Raw genomic sequence first — 19,754 nt, 5'->3', positions numbered from 1 at the left:
TTTACCAAGCTTAAAAATACAACCTGGCCAAGGGAAGGGTTTCACCCTTCTAGAATTACCTTTTCCTATGTGTAGGTTATACTGTGCACGTACAAGGTAAAGCCGCTTGTGTCAGCATGGCTAAACTTTAAAAACAAACAAAAAAACAACCACCAAACCAAACCCAGGCACCTACCCACCATTTTGGCTCCTTCAGAGCATGAGCAAAGCCTGAACAAGACAGCTGAATTAAGACGTAAGTCTTAATTTATGACATGAGCGCTGTTCCCATGGAAGCCAGCAGGAAGCTAAGCTATCTTCCAATTGAGCTAACTTACCTTTGGGGCATATTGGTGTGCGGGCAGAAATTCACACTGGCCTGCAGGGTACCACTGGACCATGTGCCTGTGCTCGGCTACCCAGTTCCGTAAAGAAACAACTTGGCATATAGTACCTCCTAAGCATGTTTTCAGCCCAGCAGGTTTTATCATGGTTTTCTATCAGGAAAAACTAGCAGTTTTTCTGCCAAGGTGCAAGGATCTAGTCAGAGATAAGCGTGACCTGACTGCAGGCTTGAAGGAAAAAATGGTTTCTTAGGTTGCCAGCTGACTTGTGTGTGCTCTCATTTCAGGTGCCTTGTCCCCAGAATGGCTTCCCAGGGGTGGGGGGCAGCAGTAGCTGGGGTGCAAAGGGCAGGGCCTCCTCCATCCATCCAGTTTGAAATCATTAACTCACAGCAAAGAGCATTCAGACCCTGCCATTTGTATGCCATGCTTTCAGAGTATGTCCCTTGCAGTCTGTGGGCAGGCTTGTGTACCACTCCTGTTCCTTGCCCTACACCTTGGCTGTACCATGAACGGCATACACGCCGTCTACAAGACTTCAAGGGGAGCAACCCCAAACCTGCCCATACCCAGGTGATGACAGCCCTGCCACCCTGCATAGCACCAAGGCTATGGCCCATGGTAGCGGTGCACCCTGCTCTTTGCTGCTTGACTAACTGCATGGCTCAGAAACCCAAATTCCCATTGACAGACAACGATGACTTTGCGGAGGGTGCACTGCTTATGAGAAAACATTTAATCAAAGAGAAAAGCTGTTTCTGGAGCCATTACCCCTGTCTGCAGTCAAGTGCACATGACACCTCTGTACTGGCTCCCCCAGATCATGCTGGCTTGAGGTCTGGCAGAGCTCCATCAATGATGCTTGCACTGCTCCTGCCTTTAGTTACAAATGGCTTTCACAGACATTAATAAGTGGGAGACAGAAGCTGAAAGTTCCTTAATAAAGTTTATTTAATCATAACTATGCTTAGGAAAATACACTTGGGTTAATATAATGCAATTTAGTTTAACTTTATACTACATTTTGAACAAAAAAGACTTCTTATACATGTTTTAAGTAAAAACAGGATGTATGATCTGGCTTGTTTTACATCTATTACAAATGTAGAAAAGACTGTCATGCACTACAGTAGAGAGAGCATGAAAAAAATTACCTTTGGTTTAATTCAGAGTATACAAGTATTGCACTGTAAAAGCATCAAACATGGTGCAACTAAACATCATAAACATGTTTCCATGCCAGCTTACAAAAGTTAGCTAGTGTAATTTTAGAGAGGAAAAACATATGTACACGTAAAACAATTCATAAAACAATTCCATTAGCTATTTGGATTCTGTTAATATTGCATGCACACCACATATCTACACAACTGACATTCAAGAAAACTCTTGAACTTGATCCAATACCTTTCAACTACATCAAATCTGTTGAGATCAATTAAATCTGTTGAAATCCATTAGATCTGTTTAAAATCAATTAAATCTGTTGAAATCAATGACATTACCAGATCTTAACTGGCCTGTCAGTTGTTAAACACTTCTTTAAATAACTGAAGTTCCAGCCTAAATCATCAAAATCCAGAAATAGCTATTACAATACCAGGATTATGAATGCCTAGCTATCCACTCCTAGACCATTTCTCAGGGCAGTTACTCTGAATGCACAGATTCATACAGCAAAAGCCCAAACCACCACACTGCTCCACCAAGGGCTGGCAGTGTAGGGGTACATCAGTGTGCTCATCTTTCCAATCACATAATGGAGGTTGAACACTCGTACAGATATTATTGCCAAGAAACATGAAAATGGCAAAACCAACACAAAATAATTTAAGAAAATTGGAAAAGTAAAAAAAAAAAAAAAAGGCATTGTTCAAAGGGAGATACAGCATTGTAAGGACACCATATGTAGTGGGTTACCTGAGCTGCACCCACCCCCCCCCCCAAATACTCAATATTAGCAATGTCTAATATTTTAAGTACACAATACGCGTTACATCCTTGCCGCTTTACCATAACATACTCCCAAACCTTGGTCATAACCAAGCAGAGAACTTCCAACCCAGTTCTGCACCAACATTAGGTTTTCACGACATTGTTGATAGGTCTCACATAGAAAGAATCAACTTCTTCTTAATATGTTAATAAGTTATTTTCAGTTTCTAATCTTGTGGCAAGAAACAGGAGCCAACTGTTGTCTTCCAAGAGTTCTTGTCACATGAAGCATTGAAACCATGACCACTTCACAGAAATGTGCAGCTGAGTGTCTCACAGAACAACATGTTTGTTTTTATCTCATAGAGAGAGATTTAAAGTCAGTCAACACCATTATTTCCACTGAAGAAGAAAACAGAAAAATGATCAGGCCAGTCCACAAGTTTATGTGAACATAGCTAAAGTCCTTGAAGTCTCTCACCAGATGGCAAAGGCTCTTCGCAAGGATACGAAAGGAGCTATAAAGCCTCTACACAGGACTGGAATTCTCAGCATCTGCTCACATCGCTCACAAATGGTGGCAACATTTATATATAAATGAAACACTATTATGAAGGAAAAAAACATACATCTAAGACTATTACAACTGGTTGCTTAGGAAAACAATTCAACTAGGCTTACTTTCTTAATGTTTAACATAAATAGAGTTGCAACTTGATCTTCAGTTGACAATGATTGTCACAGCCAAGGTAAGGATTGAACACTATCTAAGCAAACAAAAACTCACTATACATTATACAATTTATTTCTGCCACAAGGGATATCCTCCCGCTCAAATCTTTGGCCTCCTATTACCAATCTCCCACAAGCAGAAGCAATGTAGCATTGTTGCTCTCTATTCATTCAAGGCAGTGGGCTTGTGTGGAGGGGAGGATACTGTGGGACATGCAGAGAACAGGGTTTATTCCAGAGCTTACACTGAGAGTATTTGCCATAAAGTGCTCTGACAAATACTGTCTGAGCTCCTCAAACCCACTCTCCAAGTAACACCTGCCTCCAAGTTTGCTTTTTTGGACCTGACCACCAGAGAAGCTGACCCCAACCACTCCCACTGGAAAGGTGGCTAATGACAGCGGGAAGAGCGCACGGATGTGACCGGAGGGTTTTGCTTTTCCCCCTGCTGGGACAGATTTTGTTTACATTTTGCCACTGGCTGGCTACAAGCAGCAAGCATGCTATCTCTGTTGTATTGGTCTGTGCCAGAAATGATGTCTGTTTAGAATTAAAAACTCCTGGTATGACATGTAGCCCTGAGATGATGATCTGATCACTTAACATATTTCTCTCTGCATGGAAGCAGAATGAGTTTATTAAATGCAACCTGAATGAATAAGGAGCAGGAATTCTGACAGTTTTTAATGCCAGGTTTGCTGCTTACCAGTTGATATATCTTTATTTGGGTTTTTTTGTGTGTGTGAGATGTTAGATTTTGATGAACCACAGATATTCACTGCTACTGTTCTATTTTTTTTTTTAGGCTCATGAAGTTTGACTGCTATCCATCACAGAAATGAAAGGGTGGGGGGTAGGAGGGTAAGAAATAATAATCATTTGGACTTACACATCTGGACCATTTCCACCATGAGTATTTTCCTGTTTGGTAATCCCAAATTATAAATTAGAATTTATTACTCTGTATGTGCATCCGAAATAACAGAAGTGGCACTTTCATGATAAATCCTATTAAGTAGTGTTTTGAAATTGCATTGGTACCATTTTGCTCAGGAACTATACAGTTTTAAAGGCAGTCAAAAATATATAGCCAAGCAGTTCAAAATTGCAGCAACTTCATGTACAATGAGTAACACCCCAGGGAAGCAAGAAACATCTGTAGTAAAGAGCATCACAGAAAACTGTCCCATGGTAAGCAACAAATCTGAATGTTTTCAAATAATAATAATAATAATAAAAAAACCTTTCACAAACAAAACCAAACATGCATATATAAAGTGTACATGTACTGCACAAGCGCTATTCCTAAAGGATTAAACTGCATAGGTAAAAATCAAAAACAATGTGCAATATTTTAAGCCCTTAAAGCACAATAAAAAAAATAATCAGAAATTAAAAGTAACAGACTTGCTCCCCCACAACAAAGCCAATTCTGTATCATAGCCATTGAGATATTGATCAAGACAGAGGTTCTTCAATCAGAAGTTGGAAGAACTACTCACAAATTTTGGCTCACCATTCATGCTTAGGGGATCTGAAATGTATGTTCACAATTAGAATTATCTTCAACAGTTATGTTCATCACTAGCCAACCTTGATTTCTTTTACAAAGTGCTCTTTATGTAATAGAAGCTATCTTCCTGGTAGAAAAAAAATCAAGTATTTTAACACTTTGAACATCAAGACACGTCAAGAAGAACTAAAAAAAAAAGGTGGAGGGAAGAGGGGAGAGAGAGGAGTTGGCTGCTAGAACAAAAAGCAACTAATGCCAATGGCTCTATAAGCATCCAACTTGTTTATTGTTAGCTACAGTCTTGTTCCTAAAACTCAATTTATGGAAGAACTGCAGAAGCTAATAGACTAGAAGCTTACACTGACTTTACAGGACACAGCCTCATATACCCTACCTGCTTTCTCTAATGGAAAGATCCAATAGTTACTGAGTTCACCATTACACAGAAAGTTGTCCAAAATATTTTCAACTTAAAAAAAACCCCAAACTAAACCAATAAGCAAACCAATGCAGACAACTAAGGCAAACTGTGCTTACAAAAAAAAATCTACAATATCTGTACATAAGCTGTATAAGATCTTACAAGAGAAGACTCCCTCAAACCACAGCTGTTTCTACTCCTGCCCTTTTGTTGCCTTCTCAAGATAATACACATTGACTAAGTGGCGATTGAGGTGCTTGCTGTATTCACCTTCCTTTTTAAATGACCGGTCACAAAAAATGCATACATAGTTCTCCCTGGCCACGGTGGTGTCAGCAGCTCCTTTTGATGCCTTTGGACTTGTTTCCTCTTGTACAGAGCGAGTTCCATTTAACCCCGAGTCATCACTTCTTTCTGATATGTTGTCACTTATGTCGCTGCCTTCGTGGCTGTGGATGCCCTCGTCCTCATCCATTTCCTGAGATTCATTCAATTCTGTGTTATCCCGAGATGGTAAGGCCAGAGCTACTTTAGGGTTTTGTGTACATCCTTCTGGGGGCACAGGTACTGGCACAGCATCTCCTGTTGGCTCTGTTGCTGGCAAGCATGTTTTGGTCAGGTCCAGCAGGTCCGAGTTATTCACAGTTTCTGCCACGAAGGTTTCCTCTGGCTCCTTCTCAGGTGCCAGATCTGCTACCACATCCATGAGCACATCCAAGCTTTTTTCAGAAGACACTGCATGGGGAGATTCCTCAGAGCAAGTGTCTTCCCCTCTGTCTGCCTTCCTCTCCTCCTCTTTTTCACCAACAGTGTCCTTACTCTCTCCTGCTGCATCAGGCATTTCTTGGTCCTTTACCTCAGCTTCTGTGTTTGCATCCTGAGCTGGCAGGCAAAGCTGCCTTGGGTCTTGTATACAGCCTCCTTTGGCGTCGGTGCTCTCCCCCTTGACAGCATGACCACTGTCGTTTAATGCTACTGCATCAGTAGGATCTTGCTCCATCTGGTTGCTGCCCTCAGTGTCAGGCTTCATGCACTCATCTTCCTTGGCGATATTATACTTATCTGGCATCTCCCCTTCCTCAATCTTCTGCTGATCAAGTTTACTGTTTTTCTTACTGTGCTTATTTTTCAGAGCTTTCTTTTTCCTGTTTTTCTTGAGGCAAGAATTTTGCTTTTTAGACTCCTCCTCTGGTACAGCATCACTTGTTTGAACTTCCAGGCACTCTCTAGGTTTAGCTTCCACTTTCCTTTTCTTTTTTGCTACTGTTGAGGTATCATTTGCCTGCTCTTGCTTTGAGGAGGTTAGTTCAGCCTCTGCCTTTCTTTTGATCTTCTTTGTTTTACATGTTTTCTCAGTATTTTTCTCAATTTTAATATCCACTTCTTTGTTCTCTGAAGCCGATTTCCGACTTCTGGTTGTCACCTGGCCTGCAGAAACACCGCTTGTTGCCTTCTTTTCCTTGGCCAAATTATCTTTTTTCTCCACTTTCACAATTTTCTCCATTTTCTTTGCAGCTGAATCCCCTCTCATTTGTTCTTTCTCCACTTTGTCACTAACGCTCTCAGAAAAATCAACTTCACTCTTTTTAGTCCGTAGCTTCACCTTTGAAACATCCATGGTGATGTCAGAACAATCCGGATGCCTGGATTTGATGTGATACTGCAGGTTACACTTTTTAGATGCTGCGTAATCACAAACAGGACAGAGGAACTGGCGTGGGTTGACGTGGAGCTCAACGTGCTTTTTGAAATTGCTGCGGTCAGCTGTTTTGTAGTCACAGTGTGGGCAAGTCAGAGGCTTCGGCCCATTGTGAACCTGCCTTGCATGACGAGTTACTTCATGCTGGTTTGAGGCCACATAGCTGCACTGATCACATTTGAATGGCTTCTCACCTAAGGAAGAAAGGGCGGAAGGGAATGATGGTGATTATTAAGTATGGGGGTGGTGGGATAATCACCTCCCACTAATACAGATACAGAAATATGGAACTCAAAAAGGGAAAGAAAAAAAATTATCCATGCGCCTTTAAAAATTAAGTGAACATAAAAAATCCACAAGTCACAAACACATTCACAAGACACCAAGAACATAATACAAAAAAAAAAAAAAAAAGAGAGAAGGGGTGAGGGCTGGGAGGAAGGGGATCCAAAGCCAAACAAGCAGTAACAACATCACAGGTTCTGGCTATGCATACATACCGGCAGAGATCTCTCTACAGTAATATTAGCAAATGGAATCCATACCCAACTGGTCCATTGAATGCATTGTAGAAAAATGGAAATGTAACATTTGATGAATAGCAGTTTCACACAAACGTTTCAAAAAAGTGTAACTTTACACAGATTTAGCATACTTCACGTTTGCATTAAGAAGGAAATGAGGGGAAAGAAGTTAGCAAAAAACAAAGTATGTGAAAGGGGCATGCTGCTCAGATGATCTTTACCTCGGGTAATTCAGTTCACTGTTATGGTGTCTCAAACACATGACACACTGACTGCAGCCTACTCTTGGCAAGCCAACCAGATACAGTCAAAGTCATCATGTTACTACCGAAATCTGCATTTATAGTTGTGCAATGACTCTTGCAGAAGTGTTCTGTAATGTTCTCCTTAGTACATGATGCTGCAGAAGTGGCTTTCAATTTACACATCAAAGCAAACAGGAAAAACACTTGTAGCGCAACAACTCAAGAGCAGAAATACTTCGAGAACATCTGTGCCTGTGCACATTCAGCTGAGGAATTTGGGATGCTCCTGGACGTTGACCAGCATCTCAAAGCTGACCTGCAGAACTAATGTGCGCCACTTCCCAAGTATGTTGGAAATTCACTTCAGCCACTTCTGCTCAAGGTACAACAGTGCTCCTCCCACCCCTGCAAGCTGCTGCCCCGACACTGCCTGTACTCATGCTGCTTCATTCTCACAAACTATAAAAGGCTGTACTTCCTCCCTGGCAGCAACGAGGGGGGTCACTTCTTTAACAGCCTAGATCATTTCATGTCTGCCTGCAGCATCCCTATATTATCTAACGAAGGGTTACCTTGATTGCCTATCATCTTTTCTTTCCTTCCTTCCCCCAGTTCCTGGTGGCATTTTCCACAAGTTTAAGCTTGATGAGCTTTACTGCTCATCCTTCTTGCAAGCACGGACCTTTATCACCTACACTTCAAGGAACAGTTCCATATTGCACAGAGTGAGGACAAGAACAGCCTCTCTCTTACATACACATGAACAAGCTGTTCTAACCGCACAGAGTGCTCAGAGGTAGCTGCAATGGGGGTACTCAAAGAGTTTGTGTCCATCACCTCTATAAATCCAGGGATGTCATGGCACAAGCAGAAAGGACATGTACCAAGATGGCCAAGAATACAGCTGTGAATTAAGCTCTAAACCCACTGTTGTTCACTGTCTGATGTGTGAAGAAAGCTCCAGCACCAGTCTGCCTTAAAAGGCCAGCCTGTGAACTGCAGGAGTCCAGAAATTGCCACAGAAAAGGTTCAGCCGTGTGGGCAATGCAGCAAGACATGCAACAGAAGTTATGAGAGCTATTAATAAAACAACCCGAATAGGAAGAGTCCCATGTGCACTCCCACTCCTGTCAGAACAGGTCACACCCTCCTTCCTAGACCTTTTGAGTCAGGGGCCAGATTCCACTCCTCATCCTTTTTGGATCTGAGACTTCCTTGCACAAACAAAGGGAGAGTAAACTGTTCATGAAACAGTTTCCAGACTGAGTCTTGACCAAACCATTTGCAAATCTTCATTCAGCCCAGAGTTCAGCCAGAAATTATTTTTGTTTCTGGAAGCAGAATACTTAATTCACTAAATTCTCAAACCAAATTACTGGCATGTCATTTTAAAGCTGGCTATTTTTTAATGGATCCAAACCTTCCCCATCCACTACAGTTATAATTGCCTACCTTCTGGTTTCAATTTAAAGCATCATCTGTTGAAATGTAAACAATTACTGTTCAGAAGACTCTCATTACTGTTGCTAGGATTAGGAATTCACCCAGGTCTGGTCTATTCAGATATTAGCAAACCAAAAGCACAGGCTGAGAAATACCTGACCTCTTCTACGGGAGTCACAAATCACAACTGTGCTTGTGTCTGGCACACCTCTGCTGTTACAACTCACAAAAAAGCAAATAATTCATTCAAAAGGGATTTGCAAGAAAGCAAAAGCAGATGTTTGTAACACCACAGCTTACGACCAGTAACGGGAAATAAAGACTAGTAAAAGTTGCTAATTTGACTTTTAGCGCCACAAGACCGAGTCACATGTGAACAGCCTCCAAGTTTGCCTTTTTCTCTTCACTGTCTCCTTGCCATAAGCAGACACTATTTTACATCTTTCTGTAATGCTAAGCAAAAGCTAAGAATTCCCTGAGAATCCACGGGTGAGGTGAAATCAAAAACATTACAGGAGGGTCTCAGCTGCTCAAAGTTTTCCCAGCTTCATTGATTTGAACTGACCTACATCAGCAGATGCAAGACAAGAATCTGTTCTGATATCACCACTATGTTATACTTGCTACTGGATCACCAGGACTATGAAACTCAGAATTCACCTTGGGAAGTAAAAGTGAAAGAAGAAGATGTATTCCCATTATTACTTTTATTAATGGCACTTAGCATTTCCTTAGCAGGTAAAGACCTTCCCTGTTAAAACAGAAGCTGAAGCTCAGGCCATACTAGATGAGATACATCTCACACAGAACTGGACAGCCTTCCCTAGGTGGCCCTGCTTGAGCAGGGGGGCTGAACCAGGTAAGCTCCAGAGGTCCCTTCCAGCATCAACTGTGCTGTAATTCTGTGAACCACCCCTTCCTTCCCGAGTCATGCTGCTGCTGCCCCTTACCAACCTGAGTGGGTGCGCATGTGCCTGGTTAAATGGGTCTTCTGAGAGCTGGAATAAGGACACATAGCACACTGATAGGGTCGCTCTCCTGCAAAAACAAACAACATTAGTTACTGAAACACAGCTGATTCCCAAACTTGGTTACCAAGCCATACACATAAGGCTGTCACAGATCCCCAGGTTGTATTTGAGGGCACACTACTTCTCAGCAAAGTGACACAGTGAGAAACATTTGCCCAAGCAGGGCCAGTGCAACATGTCATGAATGAGAGTAGTGACAGGGTAGAATATGAGAAAAGTACATCCTCATGTCCATCTGTGGTCAGATGGTAACCTCAGGCACAGCCACCTTTAGGAAGTCCTAAGCCACCAGAACTGACGTTCCTACAGTATTTTCTCCCAGCAGTGAGAAGATGCACAAAAGATACAGACCCTTTAAGAAATCAGGTATGTTCTTGCTTCATGTAACACCTTACCTGAAACCTCCGTGTTTATTTTGGATTAAGATGGTGAGCAACCATTCAGCATGGACCTGCATTTGTCAGAACAAAAGCGCAAACAGAGACTGGGTCTGTACTGCCAAAGTTTCATTGGCAGAGTGAAATTAGCTTGGAGCATGGAAAAGCATGATGCCCTGCTCAGTGGAACTATGCTGCTAGAAAAAGCTCAAGTGTAGCAGCAACATTTATTTTGAATACTCAAATCCCTCTGCCTGCAGAGTCATTGTTTCTGGGGAACTAATGGAAACGAACCTGTCATAAATTAGGTCTCCACAAAGGACAGTTGGCTTGTGTAACTATCAGCACAATGATACTTGAAAATCCTTTTCAAGTGAAGACAAGCCCCAAATACAGGCAGACAGTTTTAGAATTAACATCTGCTAGGCAGGTCCAGGTAAGTACCAGGAGTGTTTGCTCCAAACTGCTTGCACAGCCGAGACATCCAGGCACACGTCTCCACTACAAGTTGTAAAACACTCAGGTGGATACCCCCACTAGAAGAAGAGAGTGAAGTTGGGATGGGAAAAGTAAGTTTCTTGTTTGTAATATTTATTCAAGTCATAGTCAGAATTACACCACAGCATTTTGCTACATCAGTTGGAACATGCAGCCAATGTGCTCTCCAAATCACTGAGACCTGGACGTCAATAAAAACCCTGCATACAGACTACTTGCTCTCACTTTCAGAGGCACAGTTCTATGTGGCAGCACAGACCTTCATCTGCCAGTATGTGATGTGAGGCTCCACGGCAGGCCTTTGCCAAAATAGCAGCAGAAGCAGTCTTTGTAATGCAAACTAATCCCACATTTCTTCCTCCCAGCAAACATTTAGACTATCATTCTTGATTAGATCAGCAGTTTAAAGGTAAATTCACCCTAACAACCATAACCTCTTTCCCTTTCCAGTTAAAACAAGACAGGAGATTGGTGCAATACAGTAAGATTAAGTCATGTACCAAGGGAGGGGTAGTCCTTTTGTTACAAAGGTTTTGGTTTTAGATGACTCCTTAAGATCTGAAAATATGTGGCCAAAGGTCCTGGAATATTCAGTCATGTCTTCAACCCATTACCCCAAATTTCCTACCTCTAAAGTTACCTACAAGGTTAGGAATGTGGAAAAGGCTTTCTTTCAGGTATGTTATATAGGGCACGGCAACAAAACACACTAGATTTAAAGTATGAAGAATACAACTAATTTAAAATGAGAATTTATGAGAATTAAATGCATGACATTATAAGCTCTATTTTAAAAAATTCTATTCCCCAAAGGATGTTTATTGCAATTTTACAAGCTCACTAAACGCAAAGCCACCAAAAAAAAACCCTCTCCGCAACACACTTAAAAGACCCAGCCTAGCAAAAGCTGAAGCAGGCACTTAAACGTGCAAATGAACAGGCAGACTGACATCAGTAAACAAGTTTAAGATCATCTCTTTGTAAAGCTTTTCTTGTAATGCCATCAAAAGTTCTGCCTGCTAGAAACCACTTTTATCAAACTTCCAACACAGTGGTAAGCAAGAAAGATCCCCTATGGCAACCAAATTAATAATAATAAAAACCAGACAGTTCAAAGCTAGGCACTGAACACTATGACCGCCTGAAGTAGAATCACAGAATCAACGAAGTTGGAAAAGACCTTTAAGATCATCAAGTCCAACCATTACCCTAGAAGTCTTATTGACGTAGCCCTGCAGTAGGTTTTCAACTAAGTTTTCTAGAAACTGCTCCTAACAAGTGGAAAAAAACAAACCAAACCAAAAACCCAAAACTGAGAACAATGCTGCAGTGTCTTGCACATAATACAGTTCCAGCATCAGCAGTGTGGATAGTTGATGGGCTAAATCAAGTAAAAACTTGGTCTAACATGTCTGAAGAGCATGAACATGCCCAGGTAGATCTATGCCTGACACAAAGGATCCTTTCTGCGAAGGGACAGCCCGGAACATCTCCAGCTACCTCCTCCTGGGCAGCAGACAGGTCCTTCCAGAGGCAGACCTTCCAGCTGACAAGCTGATGACCATCTGCAGAGTCCTTAAACCATCCCTCTGCCCAGGTCCCACACACTTGTCAGCAGTCTGCAAAACAAGCACTGCCACAAGCTGCAAGGCATCCTCCAATAGAGGATGAGTTCATGGACATCAGCTTTCCAACATGGATAACCTCTACCTGCCCTTCTGTGGTGCACAAACATGAAGAGGATGGGTACTACTCCCACCAGACAAGGTACTAGCCGGCGTGCAGCCCCCTTCCCTGTTCCTGGTCATGTGCTCTGGCATCAGTATGCGTCTAGTAAGTTGACTCAGTTCACTAACCAGCAGGAACCAACCTGGGGAATAGGAAAGGAATATTTTACTGCCATTTTAGTGAGCTGAATCAACCCAGGATACAGGGAGAAAACTGAGACTGCCTTTCTCCAGCAGCAGCAGAGCATTTGATCCTGTGAAACTGCACTCTGTAGAGTCAGTGCTTTAGGAAACTGGATGGCCCACTGAATCCAATTATTTGCAAGGAGGCATTTTCCCACACAGAAAAAGTCAGGTGAAGTACATAAAAGGGGAGAGTAAGAAAATCATCTACAACCATCTACTCCAAAATTATTTAACCTATTAGTAATCAGCAAACCAAAGAAACAATCAACTTTATTCTTAACATTCTGAACCCATAAAATAGAAAGTAAATGAAATACGGATGTATCCCACTCATCTTTCTTCCACCAAGCATTCTTCTTAAATTTACTATGACCCAAAGATATTTTAGTACCATTCAGACAGTTGTTATGAAGCTCAGTACTGTTATGTTAACAGTCTGCAAATACTTTTGACTATAAAATAGGTGTGGGTATTTTTCCAAGTTTTGATTTTTTTTCGGGTTGTTGGGGGATTTTTGTGCATTGGGGTTTTGTGTTCTTTTAAGGCAATCAATTACACATTAATACTAGCACAAACTTTTAGCCTGGTGTATAAATACATCTTCCAGTAGCTTATGCATTGTTTCAGTACTACTCCTTTAGCTTTAGAACTCTCCCACACAAAATCAATGTTACTGGAAACAAGGCACATTCCCAGACAGTCTGCTAACATATCTGAAAGCTCTTTATCACACAAGAACTGGCTGAAAGGTCTTAACTTTTTAGTTAAGAGCTAGGAAAAAAAAAAACAATTGCCAGGGTGGACTAAGAAAAAAAAAGTTGAAATCATAATCACACATTTCAGCTTAATTAAAATAATGAAAAGACATGGCAAACCACAGAACCACAAAACTCGATTGCACAACTATTTGTAAAGAAGAAAAGAGGAACTGGACTCATCCCACATAATTTAACATGCCTCCCCCCTCTTTTATATTAATACAGTTCACTGGTAAATTGGTCAAATGCAGTGAAAACAGAGCGCTTCCTCAGCAAACACGCTTTCATGGCTAGTTCCTGTGAAACTCAACAAGAGCTTTCAGAGATCAGAGAGAGAATCTAATGTCATGTACAAACACAAGCAGAGATGAATTCAAAGTCGAGACAAATATAAAACAGACAGGCACCACAGCATAGACTCGCGCTTGGCCGTGAGTTCCCCCCATGATTTAGTTTTCTCGTATTATTTTGTCATTTTTACCTGGTCTTTTTCCTTTTATCTCCCACAACACACACAAAGAAAACAAACTGGAGGATAAACCACACCATTTTCCTAACACCTCTCACAATCACCTTTGTTTTCTTGTTTAGGAAAACAATATTTACACAGGAGTTATTTTTAAACTCTGAATACCAGTACATAGCTGTTGTTAAGCCTATGTCCTAATGCATTACAAAGAAGATGCTAAAGCATGCTGACGAACACAAACTTCTACACACTTGAGCTCAAGCCCAGCCCCGAGGCCAGCCCTCCCCTTCCAGACAGCTGCAGACAACTGAACTGAAGCCTCCAAACCATTCATGTCACTGCTGTGACAAAACATGACTTCAAAGGAGAAATTCCCCAGTGTTTTGAGCAGCCTACAATAAAGGGGAACCGAGTCAGGTCAGCGGGCTAGAAGATGGTTAGCAAGTCTGCTCTTTCTTCACAAAGCCTTGGAGATGCGAAAATAGCTTCTGAGAAGCTGCAAGTTAAGTCTGAACTGCCCTCCCGCTTCCACCAAAGGGATGAGGAGGCAAAGCAACCATACCTCACTGCCCGAAGAGATGAGCTGGCTATCACGTCCCCCCCTAGAATGGGGTCTCAAGTTTGGGCATGCATCAGCACTCCCTAGGCAAGAGGCTGGAGAAGCTCTCTGATACAAGGCAGGGTATTCCTAAACCACCTGCAGCCCCAGTTCACAGCATGGCAGCAACAGTGAAGATCCTCCAGTTCCACTTGGTATAAACCAGAACAGAACTGTTGTTCCTTGAGATTACAAACAGAGGTTAGGAGAAGAAAGGAAATCAGGCCAAGGCCTCCCTCCAAAGCTTCCTATAGGCAAACAGAAGTATATGTCTACTCCTGTACATTAAGGGGAATTAATTCACTGGGAACACTACTCAACTCTTACTCTAATTTTGTAGATGCTGGAGGGCTCTTTTGTGTTTATCACCTCTTTCTTCTCTGTAATTACAGCTTAGTCAAATTTCAGCTCAGTCTAAAGGCACCATTTTAAAAACTACCAGTGTGATTTAGACACCTTTTGTCACCCTGCCTGTTTTGTTTTCACAGTACATCACCCTTTCATGCTGTGGATCCTGACGGTCATCACAACCACTCTGTTGTGGTGCCCTCTTCAAAAACAATGTCTTGAAATTGCTGCACATTGCTTCACCTCCTCTTGGGCCTCTGACATACAGCTTTTTTCAGTCCTCTAGGACTGCAGACCACAGCTCAAACCAAATCCACACTTCCATGAGGCTACAACCTGGTAGCACCAAGAGAGCAGAGCTTTGTGGGGCGGGAATGAACTTTGCAAACACAAGACTCTGGGCTTGCTTCATTCATTAGGATACTCTTAACCACGCTTAAATGAAAAAAAAACCGAAGGACTTACCTGTGTGAGTTCGGATATGTTGAATATAATTGTTCTTCCTGTCTGAAAAATAGGAGCACTGTGAACAGGTATACACTTTCCTGGGAAAATGGTTTCTTAGGTGCTTCTTCCAGTGATATTCACTGACGGTAGTGTAAGTGCATATGGTACACTTGTAGACTCTCTCATTTTCCCCTGCTTTATTGTGATGTTTCAAGTGAGCCAGATAGTGATCGTATCTGTTAGTGTTATAGCCACAACGATCACAACGGATTGGACCCTTAGAGAAATCCACCTCTTCTGCAGTGCAAGAATCAGACTCCTTCACCTGCGCTTGCTTTTCTGCATTTTCTTCCACAAAGAATTTCTTGGCACTGTGAACCCTGATATGATGCACAAACTCCTCTTCAGACTCTGCCTCATACTGGCAAGGCTTACAACGGAAGGGCTTGCTCTTCAAGCTCTTACACTTGTCCTCTGTGCTTTCTGGAGTATCTGGTGCTTCCAATGAGGCGTCTTTATCCACACTGAGAGTCTTAAGAGGGGGGCAAGCAGCTGGACCTTGGGTTTCCTCAGTAGAAACTCCAAGGGAGCTTACTTCCATATTTTCAGGTGCCTCACGGTCACTCTCTGCAGCCTGGGTGTCTTCCATACCCTCTCCATCGCTGTCTGAGAAGTTGCTGTCCCCCACTGTTGTCAGTTCTGCCATTTGTCTCTCTTCTCCAACCAGGTAGTCACAGCAGTTGCCATTGACTTCTCCAGTCAAGGCCACGTTTGCCAACATAATAAGTTGAGGAGCTGCCAGTTCAGCTTTAGAGAGGTCGTGTAAGTCATACATGTCATTGGACAATGCCATACCAATATTCGCGCTGCTAGGAAAGAGGCTGTTCCCACTAGACTGTCCCAGCACTTGGGTTGCCATGGCAGTGGTTCTGTTGGAAGAGAAAAGGCTCACGGGTCAGCACCGAGCTACGGAAAAGCCTCCTCTGTTTTGTGCTGCCCAAGCACCCCTCCAGGCAACACGGGAACATTAAAGCACTTCGCTGACGCCCTGGGGAGGCAGAACCCCGGCGCGACGGGGGCCGGGGATCCCGTTCCTCTCCCGAAAGGGCTGTCCGCTTCCTCCCTCGCTGCGCTGTGGGGCAGTGACCGCGGGGTGCCACCCCCCATGTCCCAGAGCGCCGTGGAGGAACCCCTTCCCCCGGGGGCGGCCGGGCCGCGGCAGCTCCCGCGAGGCCCGCCATGTCAGACACGGGGGGTGGCGCAGGCGCCCGCGGGTGGGTGCCGAGGCCCCGCCGCGGGCCCCCGCCCTGCCACGGCCTGCGAGAGGGACCCCGCCGGTCACAGGGCCGTCAACAAAGGGGGACGGCCCGGCGCACATCCGCCGGGTGAGGCTGCCGGGGGATCCGTGCCGGGCCGTGCCCCCGCCGCCGCCGCCCTCCCTCCCTGCCAGGCATGCGGCCATTTTCTGCCTGCCTACACAAAGCGGCCCTCCCCGCGCCGCCCCCGGCCCGCCGCCGCCGACGGGGGGAACCTGGCCCGGCACGGCCGCCCCACCGCTCCCCCTGCCGCCGGCCCGCGGCGACTCTCGGTTTCCTCCTCCCCTCCGCAGAGGGCAGCGCAGGGCAGCGGCCCCGGCGGGGGAAGCAGCTCGGTACCGGCAAGGTCACAGCGACCGCGCCCACCCGGTACCCGGCGGCGCGAGGGCGAGCGGAGCCGCGGGCCTCCGCCAGGGCCCGCGGCCTCTGCCGGCGCCCGGCCCGCCCGGCGGTGGCATCGCCTTCCGGCGGCGGCGACGAGGCCCGGCGAGCGCCCCCGCGGCCGGCGCGGCGCAGGCGGCTGCCGCGGCTCCTTAGCCGTGGTGCTGATCCCCCCCCAAACTCCCGACGCGGCCCGGCCACCACCGCCCGCCCGGCGGCCGCAGATCAGCCCTGGACAGCGCCTCTCGCCCGGCCCAGCCCGGCCCGGCCCGGCCCGGCTCCCCCCGACCTCCGGGGCCCCCCGGCCGGGCCCGACCGCACTCACCGGCGGCGCGGGGCCGCCCGGCCGCGCGGCGGCTGCTGCGGGGCGCGGGGCGGGGCGCGCGGGGAGGCGCTGGTGTCGGCGGCGGCAGCGGCGCGGCGGGAGGCTCCGCGCATTCCAGCACACAGCGCGCAGCGGCGGCACCGCCCCGCACCGGCCCGCCCCGCCCCCGGCAGCGGCCTGCGGGGGGCGCCGGGCCTGGCGCCGGTGAGGGAGGGGCCGGCGGGTGACCCGAGACTGGGGTGGGGGAGAACGGGCTGCGGGACCGGCGTAGGAACGAGGGGTCTCGGCGGTGCCGTTCGTGGCCGCCAACCCGGTACCTGCAGGCAGGGGTTCGAGCGGCCCGGTGCCGGTGCCGTCGTGTCCTTTATTCCGTCCAGGGAGGGTGAAGCTCCGCCGGCAGCTCCGCGGCGCTACCTGCAGCCTCACCTTCACCGTCCTCGGGCCACCAAATGTTACCTGAATGGCTCTTAACGTGCCTCTAGTAGCTGTAGGACCCACCTCTCCTCATTCCAGGACAGGGAAGAGCCCCCCGCCCAGCCTGCTGCCCTGCGATGGGGAGCACAACAGCAGTGACCAGCCCCAGACAGGTCAGAGAGAAATCCCAGCCCTAAATGAGGATCCAAACCTTGTGTGTGGTTTCTTCATCCTTCGGGTACCGGGACCTTTGACACTAATGTCTGAAAAGGCATCTCGGGTCTAAGGCTCCTCAAGCTGGGCTGATTCGTAAATCCCAAACCTTGAAGCAGGAGCCAGGGGCTTAGTGAGTTAGCACCTCTGTGAGGCTGCAGGAAACCCTCTCCATGCTTCGAAGCTCCAGCCAGCTTCAGGAGCAGCTTTGCTGCCCAGCCAAGCAGCGGGTGCAGAGATGGGGCAACCACCTGAACTGGCAAAGCGGGAACTCGTCCCAAACCAGAGGAAGCAAATGGGGTTCTTCCTCAGTACAAAAAACCGTGGAGAAGTCAGACTACATCAGGAATTGTTGAAGGGGTGTAAAGATGTTTTGCCAGCTGTTTTGATGGAGCATGTGATGAGCATCCCTGGTCTTCTCCTGTTTAGTCTGTGTCCCAACAGGGATTTCAGCTCAGATGAGCCGAGATGGTGCTGACACTCCTGGGCTGCATCTCAACTTGTGGAACATTTTGAAGATTCTCCCCCAGACGGCTGAGGGATTTCATATGTCCTCTTCCTCCCTTGGTTTTGTCCTGCCCACTGTTGGTGGAGGCCGTGATTGCACCAATCCCTCAGAGGCTGCTTTAAAGCAAGGTAGAGGAGCCCATCTTTGAAGCAACCACACAGCGTTTAATGTAACTGAGTAGTGCAGGTGTTGGGGCCGGCAGTGAGTAGTGGAGCTCAGGCTGCAGAGAGCCACCTGCTATCACCTCCAGAAGTGCTTCTATCTGTGTTTGTTGCAATCTGAGCCCATATCATTACTTAAACCTATGTTCAGACAAACAACAAGATTTTGGATCTTACCCCAGAGTGTGAGGACACTGTGGATAGTGAGTCGTAACCTCCTGTCCTGCACAGCAGAGGTCCAGGGTGGGCACAGGGCACACGGTGTCACCCTTACGCTGGCGACTGGTACCAATCGACACATGCTGTTATCCTTCAGCTCCAAACACCACCACGGCTTGGGCCAAGTCAGCTCTTCCCATCTCTGTGTTCAGGATCTGTTGAAGACCAGTGGTGGTTTGGGTTTTATGATGGAGTTGTTTGGTTTTTTTCAGGAAAGTATAAAAGTAGACTCTTGGCATTTGACTCAGTGCTTTTTTTAACCGTCATGTGGCACTTGCGGCTTTCAGAAAGCTTCTGATTAAAACTTAGCACATCAGTAACCCAACTTTCAATAACGCTTCATCTTCTAAAGAGTTTTGATATTTCCCTCCTCTTCTGAACAGTTTTGAAACGCTTATTATTTCTTTTCCCCCAAAGACTCATTCATTAGCAGTTAGGAAATGCCATCCGCACTTGAAGATCTTCCCAACTCACCCTGCTTCTACTGAGGTATTTCTGCCTCCCAAGGGCAAGCTTCTTTCTCCAGCCTCCATATATGCCTGCCTGTCATTTTTGTAATCTGGGAGATTAACTGTAATACAAGTATATTATCTTATTGATTTGTACATATATATATATATATGGGTCCATATATATATATGAATTTATTTGAAAGAGGTTGCCCTAAAACTTTAACCTGAGGTCCCTCCCCAAAACATTATGCTCTTGCAGCCTCCATGTGTCTTTCCTCCCATTTCACTGCCCTCAGGATAAATTCCCTTAGATTGGAGTGGGATGCTTGGGCCGCAGCAGTGCTCTGCTATTAGCACAGGCTGCAGCTCTTAGCTGCTCTTCAGATGGAGAAACATGAGCCCACAGGAGGACAGACTTACATCAAAGCTTTGCCTTTCCCAATACAAATGTGACTGGCTCAGACTGCTTGGCTCTGAAAATCCAACCCACT

At 45.7% G+C, this 19,754-nt stretch overlaps 1 protein-coding gene across 2 annotated transcripts; it reads right to left on the bottom strand.

The window, feature by feature from the left end:
• Positions 1 to 1,250: 1,250 nt before the first annotated feature.
• On the bottom strand, positions 1,251 to 17,395 carry REST (RE1 silencing transcription factor). Of its 2 annotated transcripts, none has more exons than XM_061477121.1 (4): positions 17,297 to 17,395; positions 15,293 to 16,203; positions 9,790 to 9,873; positions 1,251 to 6,817 (listed from the first exon to the last, which is right to left on the bottom strand). In XM_061477121.1, exons 2-4 carry the CDS (start codon positions 16,191 to 16,193, stop codon positions 5,118 to 5,120), a joined length of 2,685 nt encoding a protein of 894 aa, XP_061333105.1. In that variant the 5' UTR covers positions 16,194 to 16,203; positions 17,297 to 17,395; the 3' UTR covers positions 1,251 to 5,117. The 2 variants fall into 2 exon arrangements, with proteins under 2 accessions (XP_061333105.1, XP_061333109.1); XM_061477125.1 differs by lacking the exon at positions 17,297 to 17,395 and adding an exon at positions 16,930 to 16,948.
• Between the last annotated feature and the right edge of the window lie 2,359 nt (positions 17,396 to 19,754).

The sequence above is a fragment of the Pezoporus flaviventris genome, unplaced genomic scaffold (genome assembly GCF_033815535.1).
Source record: "Pezoporus flaviventris isolate CSIRO_AGI_PZ_B2104156 unplaced genomic scaffold, CSIRO_AGI_Pfla_v1 ptg000002l, whole genome shotgun sequence".
Classification (NCBI taxonomy): Eukaryota; Metazoa; Chordata; class Aves; order Psittaciformes; family Psittacidae; genus Pezoporus; species Pezoporus flaviventris.
Note: the sequence above shows the minus strand (reverse complement) of the source record. Positions and strands in the feature narration are given on the sequence as shown.